The sequence below is a fragment of the Choloepus didactylus genome, chromosome 8 (genome assembly GCF_015220235.1).
Source record: "Choloepus didactylus isolate mChoDid1 chromosome 8, mChoDid1.pri, whole genome shotgun sequence".
NCBI lineage: Eukaryota > Metazoa > Chordata > Mammalia > Pilosa > Megalonychidae > Choloepus > Choloepus didactylus.
In genome coordinates, this window is record NC_051314.1 from 20,948,674 (window position 1) to 20,967,956 (window position 19,283).

The following is a 19,283-nucleotide window of genomic DNA, read 5'->3' on the forward strand; positions in this document are numbered from 1 at the left end:
TCCGTCTACTTGGCTCACCTGTTTTCCAGGTAGCCTGGCCCCTGGGCAAAACCAGTGATGTGGCTTGGTTGGAGGGCGAGTGAGTTCCATGTTCTCCAGCCTCCCCACTCTGCTCCAACCTTAAGTCCCTTCCATGGCCCCGGGCTGCCTGTGCTCCACTGGGGTGCACCCAGTTGATGCTACAGAAGTTTGTGGTTTGAAAACCACCCCTGGAAACCAGCTGCCTCTGGACCCAGCTCCAGGCTTCTGTCTTTTCATTGCAATGAAACCTAATTTGTGAATGTGTCTCAGGGCACAGCTGTCCCTAAGCTGGGATGCCCCACAAGTCAGCCATTGATGCCAATGAAAAGCCCAGGGGGGCCTTAGAGCTCCAGGGATCCGGGGTCATCCCCAAATGTGGCTGCAAATCAGAATCACATGGGAAGCTTTTAAAAATTATTGATGTTATTGTAACATAGAGTGAGACTCCAAATCTGGCTGGCTGTTTGTGTGTTTGTTCATTTAACTCTCCAGGTAATAATTCTGGTGCACACCCAGATTCAGATCTAGGTCTCCCCATTTTACCAATAAGGAAACCAAGGCTACAAGAAGCTCACCCCGAATTATTCAGGAAGTCAGTATAGCAAGAACCCAGTTCCCTGGTCACCTGGGCCAAGAAAGAACGGCCCATGATGCCTTGAGAACAAGACTCTGAAATCAGACAGGATCTGGGTTTGGAAGCTGGCACAGTCATAGTAAGTGACCTGTCTGAGCCTCAGTTTCCTCATTGGTAAAATGGGTTAAAACCTTCCTGACAGAGTTGCAGGAATTAGAGAAAATGAGGAGTAAAATCCTTTGCAGGGTGCCTGGCACCTAGCAGGAGCTCAGTGGGCGTGAGTTTCCATCCCTCCATTCAGGTGCATCATCTCACGTGCTCCTGTACCAGGACAGGGGATCTGGGGAAACCCGGCTCTATTATTGTCTTGCTGTGTGACTTGGCAAGTCGCTCTCCTTCTCTGGACCTCAAATGGGCGTTGGTGGATGAGATGAGAGAATTGGCCATAAGACCACTTCAGGCCTTACAGCTCAGAGACACAAATAGATCTCAGAGCAGGCGTGCCCCGTGTGACCTCGGAGAGTGGGGAGAGAAGCAAGAACATGGACACAAAGTCCCCTGTGACTCCTAAATCCAGCTCCTGCCAGGGAAGCCAAGTGCAAGCCGGGAAGATTTCTCCGGAGACAACCACCCCCTTGTTGCAGGGTCAAAGTCCAGCATTGAGATCCTTCCCCTGCAAAGCAAACTGGCCTTGCAGCCATCGAGTGCCTGGAAAGGGAACAAAAGCCATGGGGTCTGCAGGGCCAGGCCCCCAGGCCAGCGAGGAGCAGCCTGCCAGGCTCCCCGGCCTGCCCTGCTCTGGGCTGGAGCGAGAAAGTGCCCTTTGTCCCCTGCTGGCTCTTGTCTGGCCTGGGTCCTGGAGCTGGGAGTGTGGCCTGGGAGGGCCTTCTGGAGGCTTTCGAGAGCTTTCCCAAGGGAAAAGGCTGCGGGGGCAGCCAGGTGTCCAGGATGGGTCCTGTTGGAGGCCGAGCAGGCGCCCCATTCCTGTGGAAAGGAGATGGGGGAGAGTGAAGGGGGTGCCTGAGGTATCTCTTAACTCTCATTCCATCCTCATCCTTCCTAGCTCCCTTGTTGCTCTGCTTGTTCTCTCTCCTGTCTGTCTCACTTTTTGCCTTACTCTGTCTCTCCCCCTGCCTCTCCGTCTCTCCCCCTGCCTCTCCGTCTCTCTCTTATCTCTGACTCTCTCTCACCACGTCTCTGTCTCTCACCATCTCTCACTGTCTCTCCATCTCTGTCTGGGTGATTGTGCATTAGGTTCTCTCTCTGTCCCTCTCGTTGCCTGTTTTCCTCTGTGTGTGTCTCTGTGTCTCTCCTTGTCTCTGCCTCCCTTCCTCTCCTTCCCCTTCCCTGCCTACCCCCACCCCATGCTCACTGTCTGTCCTTCCATCCCTACAGGTACAGGTTGTGGGTAGACAGCTGCTCGGAAATGTTCGGTGGCCTGGACATCTGCGCTGTCAAAGCTGTCCACAGCAAGGATGGCCGAGATTACATCATCGAGGTGAGGAAGGGGCAGTGGGCCCTGCCAGCCTGCTCCAGCCCCCGGGCCGACGTGCCAGCAGGAGGGGCTCCAAGCTGCGGTCTCCAGCAGCGGTCAGCCATGTCCCGGCTCGCGGCCTCCCCCCACCTCAGGGCTCTCCCACTACTTTCTCCTGAACATGTCCCTCTGGCCTCAGACAGCCTTCTCCCTTCTCTCCCCAACCTCACATCTCAGAGCCCTCACCTCGCAGTGCTTTCAGCGCTCTCCCTCAGTGACTGTTGCCTCAAACCACAGCCGAGGATGATGCTGACACAAGGCCAGGACACGTGAGGGGAGCCCTGCGGCTGCCCCCTCCCCAGGGTGTGGGCAGCTGATGGGAAGCACATGGCTGGGGTGACCACACCACACAAGTCAGCCGGGCCTCCAGGCCCTCATGCCTGCCCCGCTCCCCAGGGACCTGGTGACCCTGTGACTGGGCGGCCGTGCCCGGAGAGGAGCTGCCCAGCAGGAACAGGGGGTGGGGGGAATCCAGGACGGAGAGTGTCTCGAACCCTCCTCAGAAAGATCACACAGCTCCCTCAGGATGAGACGCAGCTGTATCTATAGATCCAGCCCTGCTCCGGAATGCAGCTGTCCCCTCCAGCCCAGGAATCGCTTTCCCTCTAGCTGCCACCATATCTGAAATTCCCCATTAGCCCCGACTCAGGGCAGACATGGAAGGGCCAGGAGCAGAATGATCAACCTCTCACACTTGCTTCAGAGCCGGAGTCAGACTGCTCCCCAGAGGAGCTTGTCCCCCACCCTCCCGAGAGGGACCCTGGGAGCTCCAGACAGGATGGAGCTCCCCAGGTCTCCGGAGATGCCCACCTGGCCCGCCTGTCTCTGCACCTCCTCAAGGAGACCATCAGACATGAACCCCACACTTCTGAACTCACACACTCTTTCATTCATCCACCACGGAGCCCCTCCTCTGGGTGTCAGACCTCGAGCTGGGTGGTGAGGACCCTGCCCCCTGCAACTTCCATTCTGGAAAGGTGGCAAGCACTCAGCAGATCCAGGTGGGGAGCCCCTGGGACCCCCCCCACACACACACCCACACCCCCTGTTAGGAGTGCCCTTCTCCCCTGCATTAGCATTCTCTCTCCCCTGCAGTTCTAGAAGCCTCCGTGTCTCCAAGGCCTAGGCCAGGACATGGTAGGCTGCTACACGGGTGCTCAGGGAGTGTCCATGAGGGATGGGAAGAGAAAGGAGAGCAGAAGGGCTCCATGAGGTCCACAGAAGAACCACATGTGCAGTGTCGGACATTCCATGTAGGTTCCTTTAGATGATGTGTGTCTATAGCTATTCCTTTTTTATATATAGGAAAGCAGTATCAGGCATCATGCCTACCTTCTAGAATGCTCCAGAAGGTCTTTGGGGTCAGGCAGGGCCTCCAAGACCTAATTTTGAAAACTGGTTTAAGTTTATACCTGAAGCACCAGTGGGCCGGTTAAAGGGCGGCCCCAGCAACAAGGGTGGAGAGAACAGAGCCTTCACTGGGTGTAGAGAAGCGACTTAAGAGCGCGGCCTGCAGGGCGGGAAAGAGCTGAGCTTGAGTCCCAGCACTGCCTCCGGGTGACCCCAGGGTGCTACACCAGGGCTCACAGCACACACAGGGCTAGAGGAGCTCATGCAGCAAAGCGCCTGGCCGAGAGGAAGCACCCGGAGACGTCAGCTGCCATTTCTTCAGTGAGTGCTCACTACATGTCAGGCAAAGCACTTGCCCCGACAGAGAGTAGAATGACTTCTCTGGGTCACACAGGGAGTGACATCTGGGTTCAGTCATGCAAGTTAAGGTTTGAATCCAGGTCTGTCTGACCCCAAATCCCCTGGATTTGAGGGTACAGGGGTCTCTTTGGGAGTTATGTCTAGTCATTCTGACTCTCTGTGCAGTGCTCCCCCTATTAAAAAACCTTGTGTCTCTCAGTTTCCTCGTAGGAGGAAAAAAATGCATAGCCACGGGCTCAGGCTCCCTGCCTGTAGATGTCTGAAGGGTCAGGGATGAAAGGCCTTTCACATTTTAAAAAAAAAAAAAAAAAAGTAAAATTAGTGGGTTTGGACTTCATTTGAAAAACAAGAAAACAACTTTTCATAAATGTTCTAGAAATAAAAAGAAAAATTCTTTTTTTAAAGTTGGCTTTTCAGATTTTTTTCCCTTCAGAAACCTTATAGGGCTGTTTATCCTGCTTTGGGGTTTGGGTTGGAGCAGGGGGAGATGGGGAGCCTGTTACCAAGAACATAAAAGGTGTTTTTCCCTGAGAAGAAAAAAAAAAAAACAGAGGAAATCCAAAAATACTGCTTGCCTCAGCCTCCTCTGTGGTGAGGACAGAAAATTTGTGTGAAACGTTTTGTGAAGATCCTCACGGTGAAATGCTCAGGGGAAAGACCCCTGAACTTGTCCCCTCTGACCTGTCAGAGGAATGGCATTGCTCACTGGAAAAATGTTTCCCTGGGGAGACCAGGGTGTCCACTTCCTTTGGTGGTGTCCACCGTAGGGATTCCAAAATTCCCTGACCTCGGGTTCCTCGTGGTGGCTGTTTTCCACTGTGGGAACGTAGGAAACAGAAACCAGAACAGAAGGGGGTGGGCAGGGCCGGGGCAGGGAGGGCAAGTAGGAATATAGACAGCTCAAGAACCTGTGGGAAAGACCCCACAGTTACAACTCTCCAAAGTTGACCAAGACCCTGTGCCGGGTGCTGAGATCCTAGGATGTCCTACACAAAGGGCCAGCCCACAAGGTGCTCAATTTGAGGACAGTTTTCAGGATCTTGATAGAATCAGCATTCACACCCTTGAGTTTGCTTTTCAGCTTCCTAACCACAGCGGGTGCTTTAGATTCACAGACCCCTACAAGCCCCAGCTGGAAAGACCTTAGCAGTTGCCCAAACCCCTTGATTTGCAGTTGAGATGGGGAAAAAATGGGCCCCAAAGGAAAAATGCCCAAGATCACACAGCAAGTCTGCAGCAGAACCTAGGCTGAGAATCCAGGTTTCCTGTTCCCAGATTTTACCACAGAGCTGTTTTGTTCTTGGTGACAATTAGCTGGATGAAATTGAAAGGCCATGGGCTTGCTAGCAATGTATCCTTGAACTTGCCATTCTTCGACCTTCAGTTTCCTCATCGTTACAGTGATGATAATAGTGCCTGCCTCAGAGACCTATTCTGAGGCTGAGATCCACATCCGATGCTTAGAACATAAGCTCCCTGTCGTCCATATGAGCAGGGCTTACTGCAAGGACCGTCCGTTCCTCCATTGCACAGGTATTTATTGAGGGCTGCCCTGTTCAGCAGAACATGGGGCCTGGCCCTGACCTCAGGGTTCACAGTCTGGCGAGACCAACAAAGAGGAGGTGAGAGCACTGTGGGAACGCACTTCCTTGGGACACCCAAAGTGAGGACTTCGGAACAGAGACGAGAGGCTGCTTGCTCAGAGGGGGCTTTCCAGGGGAGGGGCTCGCCAGGTGTTCCCTGGTGGCCGAGAAGGAGTTAGCCCGGTCAGGAGTGGACAGAGGGCATGACACGTTCAAGGGCCTGGATGGGAGAGGGACTGGTGAGTCCCAGGCTGGGGGGTGGGCTGGGGCGAGTGAGCACAGGCTGGCGGTTCCTGCAGGGGAGAAGCAGGGAGAGGCAAGAGTGACCACCCAGCCATGTCACGTGTCTGCCAGGCCTGACCCCTTCTAGTCCTCCGATTGCTGCCCATGCCCAGGGAATGCCCCAGATGTGTGGGCTGTGTGGCGCTGGGCCAGTCCCTCCAAACCCCCAGGCCTCAGTTTCCTCATCTATGAAGAAGAAGGAGGAGGAGGAGGAGGAGGAGGAGCAGGAGCAGGAGCAGGAGCAGAAAACAGGCCGGCTCCTACAATCTCCCAGGCCCTCTCCCCAGATAATTGCTTCCTGAGAGAACAGCACAGCTCCCTGTGGAATGGGTTTTGCCCCGGGCGTGCGCTCTGCCAGGGCCCCGGAGAACAGGCCTCCCCTCTTCCCTCTTCTCTCCGAATCCTGGGTCAACTCCAGGCCGTGTCATTTTTTATCATAATCCAGCCCCCACCTTCACCGTTTCCGGCTTTGTGGAAAGCCCTGACCTTGGGCCAAGGGAGAGGGGGCCAGGGTGGGAAAGGAGGGGGCGGAGACCGGCTCCCCAAAGGCAAGTGCAGAGAAGGCCAGCAGAGGCTCTCCGGCCGTCCCGTCGGGGGCGCTGCTGTGGTTCAGCGAATGCAGCCGATGGAACTTAATCGCCCGGCGCGGATGTAGACTGAACTGAAGGGAACTGCGTGTCTGCCAGGGCCGGGCCCTGCTGGAGGCGCCGGGCTGGGCGGCTTGCCGTGGAGGACATCGCCATCTAGTGGCCTCTTCAGGCTGAGCCCCGAGCCTGCCTTCCTGGGGCGCGCGGCGCAGCTGCCAGGCTGCCCTGCCGTGGGGGTCCTTCAGCCCTCCTCTCTCTCCCCGCAGGTGATGGACAGCTCGATGCCCCTGATCGGAGAGCACGTGGAAGAGGACAAACAGCTGATGGCCGACCTGGTGGTCTCCAAAATGAGCCAACTCCTAATGCCAGGGGGCACAGTGCCCTCACCCCTGAGACCGTGGGTAAGGTCCTTGGGAGCAAAGAAGATGCTGTAGCCCTGAAAATGCTGGGCTTGCTAGGGATGGGGAGCACTGGGCCCATGGGAGATACCCCCAGGCAGGAAGCACCTTGGGGAGATGGGAGCGTGGTGTGGGGCGAGGCTGGGCATGGGGGAGCAGGTCAATATGGAAGCCTCTATGGGGGCCTTTTCTGCCTCCACCACCCTAGGGAGGAAAATCTCATTTCAACTGGACTTTGGGCATCTGTGGGCAGAGATTATTAACATAAGAAGTCAGTTGTCCCTTTGTGCCCTCCGTCCTGGGCCTGAGCTGGAGTAGGTGTGTGAGTGTGAGTGTGTGTGAGTGTGTATACACACACCCTTTGTGTGCTCCCAGGGCACTAGTCAATAGACTATTTCCCCATCCCCTAGGCTCAAAAAGCTCCCGCATATCTCCTCCCCTCCACAATCTCCACCGTCTGGATTACCAGATAATTCTCCAAATAATTTGCTAGTCCCACCCCACCCTTCAGAAAAAGCAAAGCTCAAAACCTGCTCCTCATTTTCCCACAAAAGCTAATCTATAATAATAGCGGTCAGAATAACGGTGACCCTTGAGGGCACTGGAAATGGGCTTTGTCTTGATCTGGGTGGTGGTTACACAGATACATGCATGTTGAAAAGTTCATTACACTGTACACCTAAGAGCTGTGCTCTTTTTATGTAAGTTTTACCTCAATCAGAAAACAAAAGAGCTTAAATGCCCCCCTACCCCCAGAGAGGGAATGGCTGTGATGATCCCAATGGATTTCTTTTCTCTCCTGCTCTAGGCTCCACAGACTAAGTTGGCAAAATCCCCCGGGCAACCTCAGCTGGGGCCTCAGCTTGGCCAGCCCCAGCCACGCCCATCCCCACAAGGTATGACGCACCACCAACGCATTAAATGCCTCTCAGTGAGGATATGGAATTGCCCTGTGGGATCCATGTGTGATTTCCTGAAGGCACTCTGGAAAATCCATCTTAGTGCTTTATCCAGAGTCTATGTGCCCCAACTCCACGAGTGCAGGAGGGGACCAGTCCCCTTAAAGTCAGGAAAGGAGGCAGAGAAGACAGAAGGTAAATTTAAGTACCTAATAGGTGCCAGGTACTTCTGCATCAGTTTTCTCATTTTATCCCCCCAACCACTCTACAATGAAGACATCGGCGTTTCCTTTTTACAAAGGTGGAAGTCGAGGCTTGGAAAAGTTGTTTGCCCAAGAAGACACAACAAGAAAGTTTACAAGTCTGGCCTTGCAGACCATCTAGAAAGTGTCTCAGTTTCCTAGCCACTCGTGGGGCCTGATTATAGACTTGTGAGCCCACCAGCTGGAATGAGAAAGCAAGCAAGAACAAACGGGACATTATATATGACCTTGCCAGTTGAAATCCTTCCTCAAAAAACATTCATGTCATGGCATTTCCAATCACTTTTATTAAAGGAACGGATTCATTGCCTCTTGGGAAAACTGGCCCTTGACACTTAATGGCCTGTTCTTCCACTGGTCTTCGATAAATTGCCCCATCCATCTTTCTTGTCCATGCTTCTCTTTCTGGAAAAGTAGAACATATTTAAGAAAAGGAACATTGCATAACTATAAAACTGTGGATAAACGATCATCACTTTTCATCAGGCAGACGTGCATGTATTTGAATCCAGTGCTTTGTTTCACTACCTTTGCAGTCTTAAGCAAGTTGCACTGTTTCTCTGAGCCTCAGTTTCTTCAGTGATAAGGAAAGAAAATAGCAGTTGCCACATTTAGTCACTGGGAGATGTCCATGAGATAATGCACATGAAGCAATTAGTAAGGTGCCTGGGTCAGAGGTGGTACTTAATAGGTAAGTGTCAGCTCTTACTATTAAAAACTCACTATTGAGTTGTGTGCTAACGAACATTTATGTGTGTTTTTCTCAATGATTATTATAACTCACGCAGCCCCACTGCCCTCCAGCCTGGCAATAATTCTATAGCTATGAATTTTCAAAACATATTTAATCATGGTCCTTGCCAGTCTCTGTGCTCCGGCTTAGCCCCTCCTTTCTCACTCTGCCCTAGGATTTATTTTTTAAAACACATTTGAACAGGGCTCTTCTAAAACAGAGATCTACTGTATTCTGATTTCCTTCTTTGGCCCAAAGTAGAGACATGCTTGATAAAGGGATATTATTTTAAGGGACATGAGGCTAAACACACTTTTAGTGAGTTGAAAAACAATCAATTCAAAACCAATTAAGGTAATTAGAGAAAATGCCTGCTGAATTAACATTTGGATTAAAAATAACAAGGCTAATTTTAAAACAATGCTTTCATTGAGTTTCCCCAAATAACAAGATCACATTATTAACTGGTTTTCGAATTCACTGTTCATTTTCAACTCACTAAAAGTGAAGTTTTCTTTCAATGAACTTCATCAATTTTTTAGCACCAATCCTGTGCCTAGGCAAATATTTTTTATATGTAAGTTAAACTTTTTTTGTCTATGTGCTCAACTAAAAATTACCAAATTGTTTGCTTTGCCAAGTAGCTGGAATAACTAGTGTCTCTTGATGAATCCCAGGTGATTAATAGGGACTCAAAAAATAGTTAAATGAATAAATGAATGGGTTTGGAAATTTTGCAAGATACTCTAGGTTAGCAAGGGAAAAGCTTACGGTACAAATAGAAAACAGATGTTTCATTTGACCTGCAGTGGGTTCAAAAAACAAAAAAGTAAAGCAACATTGAAAACTCAAGAGCTCTTGCATGAACATCTAGATTCCCTGCTTCTCTTGATAAAGCAGAGGCTCTAGAAACAATGGGCCTGTGTTCCTACCATCAACTGTCCCTGCAGCTCAGAAGCAGCTGCCCCTAGGATAGGCAGGGACACCCCATTGCCTCAGGCCCTTCTCCTCCCTATTGTCCATCCAGAGTCCATTGCCATTTTCTTCAGGCTTAAGCCTCTTTAGAGAAATGGTACTCTGAACTCATGTTTTTATGCAAGTGAGTAAACTTTTAAAAGCCAAATGATTTTTCATATACTCATCTGCTTTATTTATGTACCTGTCTGGCCCTACAATGTCTTGAGTTTGAGATCAATGGTTCCTCCAGTCTACTGGGTACTACAGTCAGAAGAGGTAAAGAATGAATCAAAGCCATGTGCTGTCAGTTGCTAATTGGTGCTGCAATTTAATCCAACTTGGAAAGCACTCCCCAGGCTCATAATGTTCAACTTGCAAGGGATGTTTCATGTATAGTCCAACCCTCCTTATTTTACAAATGAGGACCTGGAAGCCCCGAGAGAAGTAACTAATCCAAGGTCACACAGCAAGTTGATGGGCATGCTTGAGACAGGACCTAGGGCTCCTGATGCCAGGGTGGAGCCAGGGCCACCAGGCATGCAGGTCTCACTCTCTACCAATGTGCCCAGTGGAGGCGACAGCAGAATGGGGAGGTTGGGCTGAAATCTAATGCTTGCTCCACTTGCCCAACTGAGCTCTTGGCTCAGAGCTGCTTTCACTGGAGGAAGGGCACCTGTTCTTAACTCACACAAAAAGACCTAGGTTTGAATCTTTGCTCTTCCCCGTATTACAAATGCCACTGTTCCGGTTTGCTAGAGCTGCCATTATGCAAAATACCAGAAATGGATTGGTTTTTATAAAGGGAATTTATTAGGTTACAAATTTACAGTTCTAAGGCCATAAAAGTGTCCAAACTAAGGCATCAATAAGAGGATACCTTCACTGAAGAAAGGCTGATAGTGTCTGGAACACGTCTGTCAGCTGGGAAGACCGGTGACTGGCATCTGCCAGCCCTTTGCTCTTGGGTTCTGATTTCAAAATAGTTTTCTCCAAAATGCCTCTGGGCTTCTGTCTCTCTTAGCTTCTCTCAGGTCTCTGCTTGGTTCTCCTGGTGCATTTCTCTCTAAGCATCTGGGAGTCCTCTCTTAGTTTCTCTGGGGCAAATTCTGGGCTTCATCTCTTAGCATCTCCAAACGTCTTTTTGTCTGCATTTCCCAGTGTCTCCAAGCATTTGGGTCCGTGTTGGCTTTTAGCTTCTCCTGGGGGAAAACTCTGGATTACATATCTTAGCTTCTCTCCAAAATGTCTCTCTCAGCTTCTCTGAGCTCCTCCTCTCCGTGAGCTTTCTTAAAGGACTCCATCAAACTAATGAAGACCCACCCTGAATGGACAGCTTCACACCACCATGGAAATAATTTAATCAAAAGGTCTCTCCCCACTAGAACAGAGTAAAAGATCATGGCTCTTCCAGGGTCTGTAAAAGCTGCAAATCGGCACAGCTACCTTGAGCAAGTCACAGTGTATCCAAGACTTCCTTTCCATGTAAAACTGAGGATGATGACAATGCCTAACGCTCAGAGCTGTTGTGAAGATGTCCAGATCAAGGCGGGGAGGTGGCAGTGCTCAAGAGGGGCTTCTTGCGCTCAAAAGAGCTGAAACCACATTGTTAAAGGCTATGGAGCTAGGCTCCTGCACCTTTCACCTGTTGGTCTCCTGACCCGTCTGAAGGGTCTGCCAGCAACCAGCTCCCAAAAGAGCGTGGCGAGATAGCCACGGTGCCTCCCTCACTCTCCCAGGAGCAGACACATCCTGGAGAGAAGAGAACCCAGAGGGCAGGCAGTCTGCTTTGGCAAAATGCAATTCACAGTCAGCAGACCTGGTACCACGATTTGAAGATGAGGAGGCTGTACCTTTGCTTGCTTGGGACCTTAGAATTCCATTCAAAGCCATACCTGGGTGACTACTAAGTCCCCATGTGCATGCCCCTCTTTGCTCTTGGATGAAAGTATGTGAGCTCTGCACAGTGACAGTGTGAAGCCAATGAGCCAATGATCCTGTTTGCTTTCAGAGGCTAGACCGTGCAGTTATGACACTTTATATACAGCTCACCTTCCGCCTCTCTCTGATGGGAGGAACACTATCTTCCCTCCCAGCCTCTCTAGATAAAATAATGCATTTTTGAAATTTCTTAGAAAAGAGTGCTACCCCAAAGTAGGGGAATTCTTTTCATTGTTTCAAACTTAATGCATCTTCGCTGTAGTCACTATCAGTGAACATAAAGAAGGGCATTAAAATCACTCACAATCCCATCACTTTTGTGCCCATTGTTTAATGCCTTGCTACTCAGTATGGTTTTCATCAGCATCTCTTGTGATCCTGTTCGAAACGCAGAACCACGGACCCTGCTCCCAGACCGACTGAATCAGACCCTTTATTCTCACGAGATCCCCTGGTGACTGATAAAATTGCACGTTAAAGTCTGGAACATGCTGGCCTTAGGGTATGTCCTTTCCAGCCTTTCTTTTTCACAGAGCTTCATACCTACATACTAAAATGGAACCAAATCGTGTATACTGTTTTATAAGCTGCTTTTTTCATTTAGCAGTGTGAATTTAGCAAGATTGTCAACAATATCCCATGTCATTTAATATTATTCTATCACAGCATACGTGATGGCTGCAGCCTATTCCATTGTATGGAGGTAGCTTTAATGTTCCCAATCAGTTCCCCTAGATTTGGGCATTTATATTGTTTTCGATTTTGCACTGTTATAAAAAGACCATAATGAACATCCTTGAAGCGGCATTATTTGTGTACAGCTGTCTTGATGCTCAGAAAAAATTTGAACTCGATATTTTTCTCCCTGCAGGGGGCCCTCGCCAAGCTCAGCCTCCTCAGCCCCCGAGATCCGGAAGCCCCTCCCAACAGAGGCTTTCCCCACAGGGCCAGCAGCCCCTGAGCCCCCAGGCTGCCTCCCCCCAGCAGCAGAGGTCACCAGGCTCCCCGCAGCTGTCCCGGGCGTCCGGTGGCAGCTCCCCAAACCAGGCCTCCAAACCCGGCGCCACCCTCGCCTCCCAGCCCCGGCCCCCCGTGCAGGGCCGCAGCACCTCCCAGCAGGGTGAGGAGCCCAGGAAGCCAACACCGCCCCAACCCCACCTCAAGTAAGTGCTGTGGGAAGCGGGAAGGGTAAGTGTGAAGCACGTGGGCAGAGCCAGGCTGAGTCGTGGTCAGGGACTCAGCAACAAATGAAGACACAGTGAGGCCACACTCAGACTTTAACTAGAGAGAAAAAGGCTTGGAAGATGGAACTTGGGCTATAGGATACAGTGAGGTGAGAGTATAGACTAGCCCCGCCATGATCCTCCATATGTACACGTATCAGTCATCTCTCGCTGCATAACAAACCACCCCAAAATTTCATGCCTTAAAAAAGCAACCATCTTATTTGTTCATAGTTTTGTGGTTCAGTAAGTTGTTCTGAGCTTGGCACAGCTGGAAGATTCTTCTGCTGCTCTCTCCTATAGGATTGCTAGATAAAATACAAGAAGCCCAGTAAAATTTGAATTTCAGGTAAACAGTGAATAACTCTGAGTGTAAGTACACCCCAAATATTGCATGAGATATTTATTCTAATAATGTGTTTGCTTTTTAATTGACGTTCAAATTTACTGAGTGTTCTGTATTTTTATCTGCTAAATCTTTCAACCCTACTCTCCTGGATCACCCACATAGCTATCATCACCTGGCAGCTCAGCTGGGGCAAGATGGTCAAAGAGGACCTCCCTCAGCGATCTGGCTGTTGGTGCTGGAGGGCCACTCTCTTGTGGCACCCCATCCTCCAACAGGCTAGGCCCTTGGTAGATGGCATTCCAAAAGGTTGAAAGTAGAAGCTTCCAGGCCTCTTGAGGCCCAGCTTGGAAGCCACACAGTGTAATTCCATCCCATCCTTTGAGCCAAAGCAAGTCAAAGGCCAACCCCAGACTCCAGAAATAGGGAAACAGACTCCACATCCAGATGGGACGAGCAAGGTTATCATGATAGTTAAATCATGTATGTAAGACGCCCACCATCATGTGAGTGTTTGAATGCCTGGTTTCCAGTCTCAATACCGTTACTTTAAGTGGGCTCGCCCATCTGGCTCTCCGGCAAGCCTCCAAGACTCATTTCCTCAGGAGCCTAGGCCTTGTCTTCCCCAACCCCCTTGTTTTCTGTTTCAGCAAATCCCAGTCCCTGACTAACAGCCTCAGCACATCCGACACCTCCCAGCGCGGCACCCCAAGTGAAGATGAGGCCAAGGCCGAAACCATCCGCAACCTGAGGAAATCCTTCGCCAGCCTCTTCTCTGACTAACCCCAGCCAGGCTGGGAGCAGGGAGAGCTCAGTTACACTCTTGCCCTCCTGCCTCATCTTCCTTCTCAGCCTTGGTTCCTGCTGGGAACAGAATGAAGGGCCTGAGAATATACTTTCTAAATGCCTTTGATAGGAGAATTGATCATGTATGTGTCCTCATTCTTCTTTCCCATGACATTCCCACATCGTCCAATTGAGTGGTGGGCTTTTGAGAGCTTCCATGTTCCTCAGAAGGAGGCTTAAAAGTAGGCACCACATCCCCATCCATCTAGATGCTTGCTTCCCTGCCTCCAGTACTAAGTGAAATGTTGATTTGTGGCTAGTTTTCACATTTCTTGTTAGTGTTTTGCTTGCCTTTGGGGAAGACTTCTCCTAGGTCTTCCCCCACTTCCAGCAAATGCAGACACTGTAGTCTGACCTCAGCAATAGATGAGGCAATAAACTTTTGACAATGTTTTGCAAACAAAAGGAGAAAAGCCCAGGAACCTACCACCTACCCTTGCTAGTTCCATCCACCCTCAAGAGATTTTCCCTCAAACCATGCAGGTGAAGACCCCATCACACCTGGCCATCATGGAACCTTGAGGACCAGTGAAAGAAACCAGATTCTGGATGACAAGTAGGGCCTTTCAGAACACAACAGAGACAGAAGGGAACTCCTTATAATGCAGCTCATGGCCAGAGTGTTCTCCTGAATTGGAACCAATCATGGGTTCTTTTAGGAAGAAAAGGAGGAAGATGCCCCTGAACTTCCCAAGGAAGGAGATAGGTTAGGGATCCTCCATGCGTTCTGTTATACCACTGTCTGGTCTCTCCGACTTCCCACCAGAAAGGTTTCCTCCTCAAGGATGTGTGAGGAGCCAGAGAGAATCACTAGATCAATGGTACAGGACAGAAAGTTCAATGATAGCAACTTCAGCATCTCACAGACTGTGTACAGCAAAGCATTAGTAGGTTACTCTGTTACAAAGGGGTTCCATGGTCAAATATGTTTAGGAAACACCTTACATTTCTCTTTTGGAGATTCATAGTACACATTCTCTGTCAAAGGCTCTTGGAATTCCTGCAGTAAAGAAACCAGCTTTAATCTAGTTCAACCCAAACTTATTTGACTAAACAAGTTAACTGCACAGCTGGAAATAGTAGTCTTGACTCCCTTCCCAGTGCTCTTTCTGCTACACTGGACTGCCTCCACTAAGAGATGGAGTTCAGGGATGTCCAAATCACCAAGCACCTGGTGCTGGAAATACTGCAGGTGCCAGAACCAGTTTCCTGGTCCCCAAAAGAGCCCAATATTAAAACATAGCCATGTTAGCCCTTTACAGCCCACTTTGAGATTTGAGATATGCTTTCCTTTCACTATTCACAGAGAAGGGACAGAGCAGGGGAGGAAGAAAGGAGGTGAAAATTGAAGTATCCTTGGCCTGGAGCAGATTCTAGTCATGCCCAAGAGATGCAGATTGTTTAATAGCCAGCTGAGATCTATCCGGATTCCCAGGAGCATAAGAGCAGTCACCAACTTCTTGGTCCTCCAAGTCCAGACTGGGGTGGTGGGGACAAGGCCAGAGATCCACTCCTTCTGGGTGCATTGGGACCCCTATAATGCTTGACCACAGCAGAGCCTGCCTTCCAGTTGGCTTTCCAACAGACTATTGTCTGAAGACTGGCATAGTAGCAAAGCTGCTGGCTTTGCACCCAGCTATCAGAGCTCTCCTTGGCCTTTTGGGTTGTCCTTTTCTCCTGGCCCTCTTCCCACCTTCAGGATCAGAGTAGTATTAAGAGCAAGGAAAACCAGGCTAGTTCAGAAAGTTCTCTTGGTCTTGGATTCATAATAAGCAGCAGCCCTGGCAAAAAAGAAATCAGATAGACCTCTGGAAGCTATGATTTGGCAGCTGGGAATGTTGGTGGGCTTGGGCCTGTCTGGCACTGACTGGATCAGCAGCCAAATAAAATAGGCATTGTGTGAGCTGAGGCATGACCAGTGAGGACTTGGTACTCTCTCCTGTACAAAAAAAAAACAAAAACAATCAACAAAAAATAACACCATTCTGTTCTCTCTCCATGCTCTGTTGAGCTCAGTGTCTAGAGGACAGTCCCTGCTGGCATGGCTGGAACTCACTCTGCCCTGTCATCTCTCTCCTTCCTTTTCGCTTGGCCTGTGCAATACGACAGAAGTGGGGTGGCCAGGAGCCACCAGCGATGCTTCTGAGAGGCAGGTGAGCTGACCAGGTGGGTCAGACAGATGGGGCTGCTGCTGAGCGGGCATCGCTCTCAACATGTTCTGGCTCCTGGGCTGTTCCTTCTCTCGTAGCAATGACAGTTGGGATTACCCCATAGTAGGATCTCAGGCCTCTGCCCCTGGGAGTCAATTGGAAGAGACAAGCACAGAGATTTATAGGATTTGATGCTGGTTTCTTCCACTTAAAGGAAAACGTCCCCACCCTACTCAGGGGTGGATTTTTCAAGGAAATAATGCCATGTGACATTCTGCATAAAAGGGTGAGGGAAAACATCCAGGGCTTGGTGTGGCATGAGGAAGCCCACATGTTTTAGGTAGACTAAGGACAGAAGAAATACTTGAGGCAATCGTCACCTTTCTACATTGGAGACTAAGATCGGTAGAAGTCAAACACTCTCCCCGAGGTTCTCAAATAGTAGTAAAATATAGCACAAAACGCAGAATAAGTGATGTGAGGCTGGACAAAGTTCCTCAAAGTATGAGCCCTAGGCCATGTGCAGAGCTAGTTGCAAAGGCAGGCGAGGTCTCATTTTGGATCAAAGGAATCAGAATTTCTGCTCCCAGGGCCCAGAACCTTCATCTTTGTCAATCTCAGATGTTTTAAACAGTATGGAAGTTGGTCCAGCAGCCCTGAGCTGCGAGCTATATGGGAAAGCAGCTAGGATAGAAAGTTTTGGTGTGGATACTATGTAGTCACCAACACAGCTAGGGACCAATTCTTTGCTGAGCAAAACTAGTGGCTCCATAAACAGTGACCACGTGGCCTAAATTTTCCCAATTTCCAGTATTCTGTCCCTTGTGCCTAGAAACATCTCAGCATTCAAACCAGCTATTCCAACCCAAAGAAGCACAAACTCATTTTATCACACCAGGCATCCTGATTTTTATAACCATGCACAGATATATCCAGATCCATGATGTAACACTAGTTTGTAAGTAACAAATTTAAATCGTTTTTCCCTTTGGTCTGTGCACGTGTGGTTCTGTGGAGACCACAGATCCCCAAATCGACTATTCTCACACATAGGCTAGCACAGAATCCCTCCAAAAATTTATTTTAATAACTGACATTTTGAAACAGGAAAGTAAAAACAAGAGGAGAGGCTTCATTTTATATAGATTCTGAAAGGGTGTGTTTATTTTTTGCTTTGTTTTACATACTTGACTATAAAAGGGGCTAGCGTTTTCCCCCAAGCTGACTTGGAGAAAGTGAAATATGATGACGGCCTACATGGTCTGTGCTAACCTGAAGTAGGGGGCCTCAGCGGCTACCCCAACAGGCCAGAGAAATCATCTTCCAAATCATCCTCCCATCAGCATGATAAAATACTACTGTACCCTAAATTAAAATTAGCTTTCCAGGGAGCCTTTCCCTTCCATTAGTCCTCTAGGTTCTCTCCATGCTTGCCACATCCCCTCTCAACCTTCTGTCCCTGCTGACAGAGCCCCTAGCTCTTTCCAGAATCAAGTCTTTTCAGGAATGATGGGCCTTCAGTCACATGGTAGTAAAGACAGCAGCAAACCCCATGAAGCTGAACATCAACTACCTTCTGGAAGTTTCCATCTGAATTTCCTGGGAAAGGAAGTCAAGGTTTTGGATGGCAAGGTAGTTAAGTTGCAGGTAGTTAAGTGAGTGAGCTGTGCGAGTAAAACATGAGCACGTTGCTGGGCATGTTTGAGTTTTGCCCTCTTAGAAAACAAAGTATTGAAACAAGATTGGGAAAAAGGGCTGTTTTTCTAAGATTATCAATATAAGGAAGATACTTGCCCAGGAACAGAGTTAAATCAATGGGGAGATTAGTAAAATGACAGATAATTTAGAAAAGAACCTGAAGAAAACCTACGGCATTTTTTAAATGTAAAAGCCAGAAAACGAATGGCATCTGCAAAGGAATGGGAGCAAGCAGAATCGGGGGAGCGAGCCCTCCTCTGTGGTGGGCACACCCCTGGGGTCCACCTGGGTGGCCCTTTATAGGCAGGATGACTGCAGGAGTGAGTTGTCATTGTCATCAGCATCAGTTAGACAAGGTTGCAGTGAGCAGCCCAAGACAATACTAAAGCTCATAAAGCAAAGGCCCATAACCAAGGAAAAGAAGTAGCATTCAACTCACGTGACACACTAATTGTCCCACCCAACAGAACACAGCAGAGCTTTCCAGAGAACGGAGAGCCTCAGCGAGACCCATGCCTTGAGCACACACGGTGTCCTTTCAGAACCCTTCCCCTCTCAGTACTGGAGAACAGACTGACCTCATGTGTTTTATTCAGTTTCATAGAACAGGTTGGTGATTCATTTTGGTTTATGCATTTAGAATTGGTGAAAGCTATTTAAGTCAGCCTTGCAGATACAAGTGGTACCTTAGTAAACTGGAGGAATAGTTCATTGGCTAAGGACACTTTCACATGTATTTCCTACATTTTTCCTTATCCCAAAGGGCAAGCTGGCTGGTCATGATCTATACTGGCAAATATCAAAGACTTTCATAGACCCCTAGGCAGTTACTGGTGAAATTAAGGGTTTCGGTCTAATATGTTGACTCTAATAGATGGCAGCACATTTGGTTTGGAGACAAAATGGAAGGCTGGGCAACAAGTCAATTCAGTTCACTTACCAAACACATGCATGAAGAGCACAGAGGCTCCCTTGTGTTTCCATAGCACAAAACACGCAGAAATTGAGCAGACGGGGATACTTAAGACTTTGTACTCAGACCTCTCTCCACTGGCAGACCGAGGGGAAAGGATGAAAATAGCTGGGAAATGTTTTTTTAGAATTAGTGAGGTGTTCCTTTAAGGGGAAAACAATCTAAAAGTAGACATTCTTCTAGAGTGGGTTTTTTTTTTTTTTTAATCCTTTAAAATCACTAAACACCTTTCATTATTTTTATACTGATTGATTCAATTTTTTATTTCTATTTCCAAAACCCTATTTTAAGTGTCTGCTCTCTATGCCCTTTCAGGGACTAGAGCAGAAACAAGTAAACATTTCCTTGCCTGCTCAATATTTTATCGGTTTTGGTGTGGGACAGCATAAACTTAACAGCTATAACCTATTGGGGAATCCTAGGATAGACGCTTTTATATCTGTTAAATTTGTCAGTTAAGTTTAAACCTTTATTGAACATGACTTAATAAATACTTCCCAATAATCCATGAAGTATCCAACAGATAGGCTAACCATGGTTAAGGCTCAGCAGAGAACTGGACCTGCCC

At 48.9% G+C, this 19,283-nt stretch overlaps 1 protein-coding gene across 2 annotated transcripts in view; it reads left to right on the plus strand.

Moving 5' to 3' along the window:
* SYN3 (synapsin III) overlaps nt 1–18,898 on the plus strand; it is a 467,769-nt gene extending 448,871 nt beyond the window's left edge. For both annotated transcript variants that reach the window (XM_037847793.1, XM_037847792.1), the window contains exons 10-14: nt 1,991–2,093; nt 6,558–6,692; nt 7,498–7,585; nt 12,351–12,642; nt 13,699–18,898. In XM_037847793.1, coding sequence (XP_037703721.1) covers nt 1,991–2,093; nt 6,558–6,692; nt 7,498–7,585; nt 12,351–12,642; nt 13,699–13,831 — 751 coding nt within the window. In that variant the 3' untranslated portion in view covers nt 13,832–18,898. The remainder of the gene's footprint in view (nt 1–1,990; nt 2,094–6,557; nt 6,693–7,497; nt 7,586–12,350; nt 12,643–13,698) is intronic.
* Nucleotides 18,899–19,283: the final 385 nt, after the last annotated feature.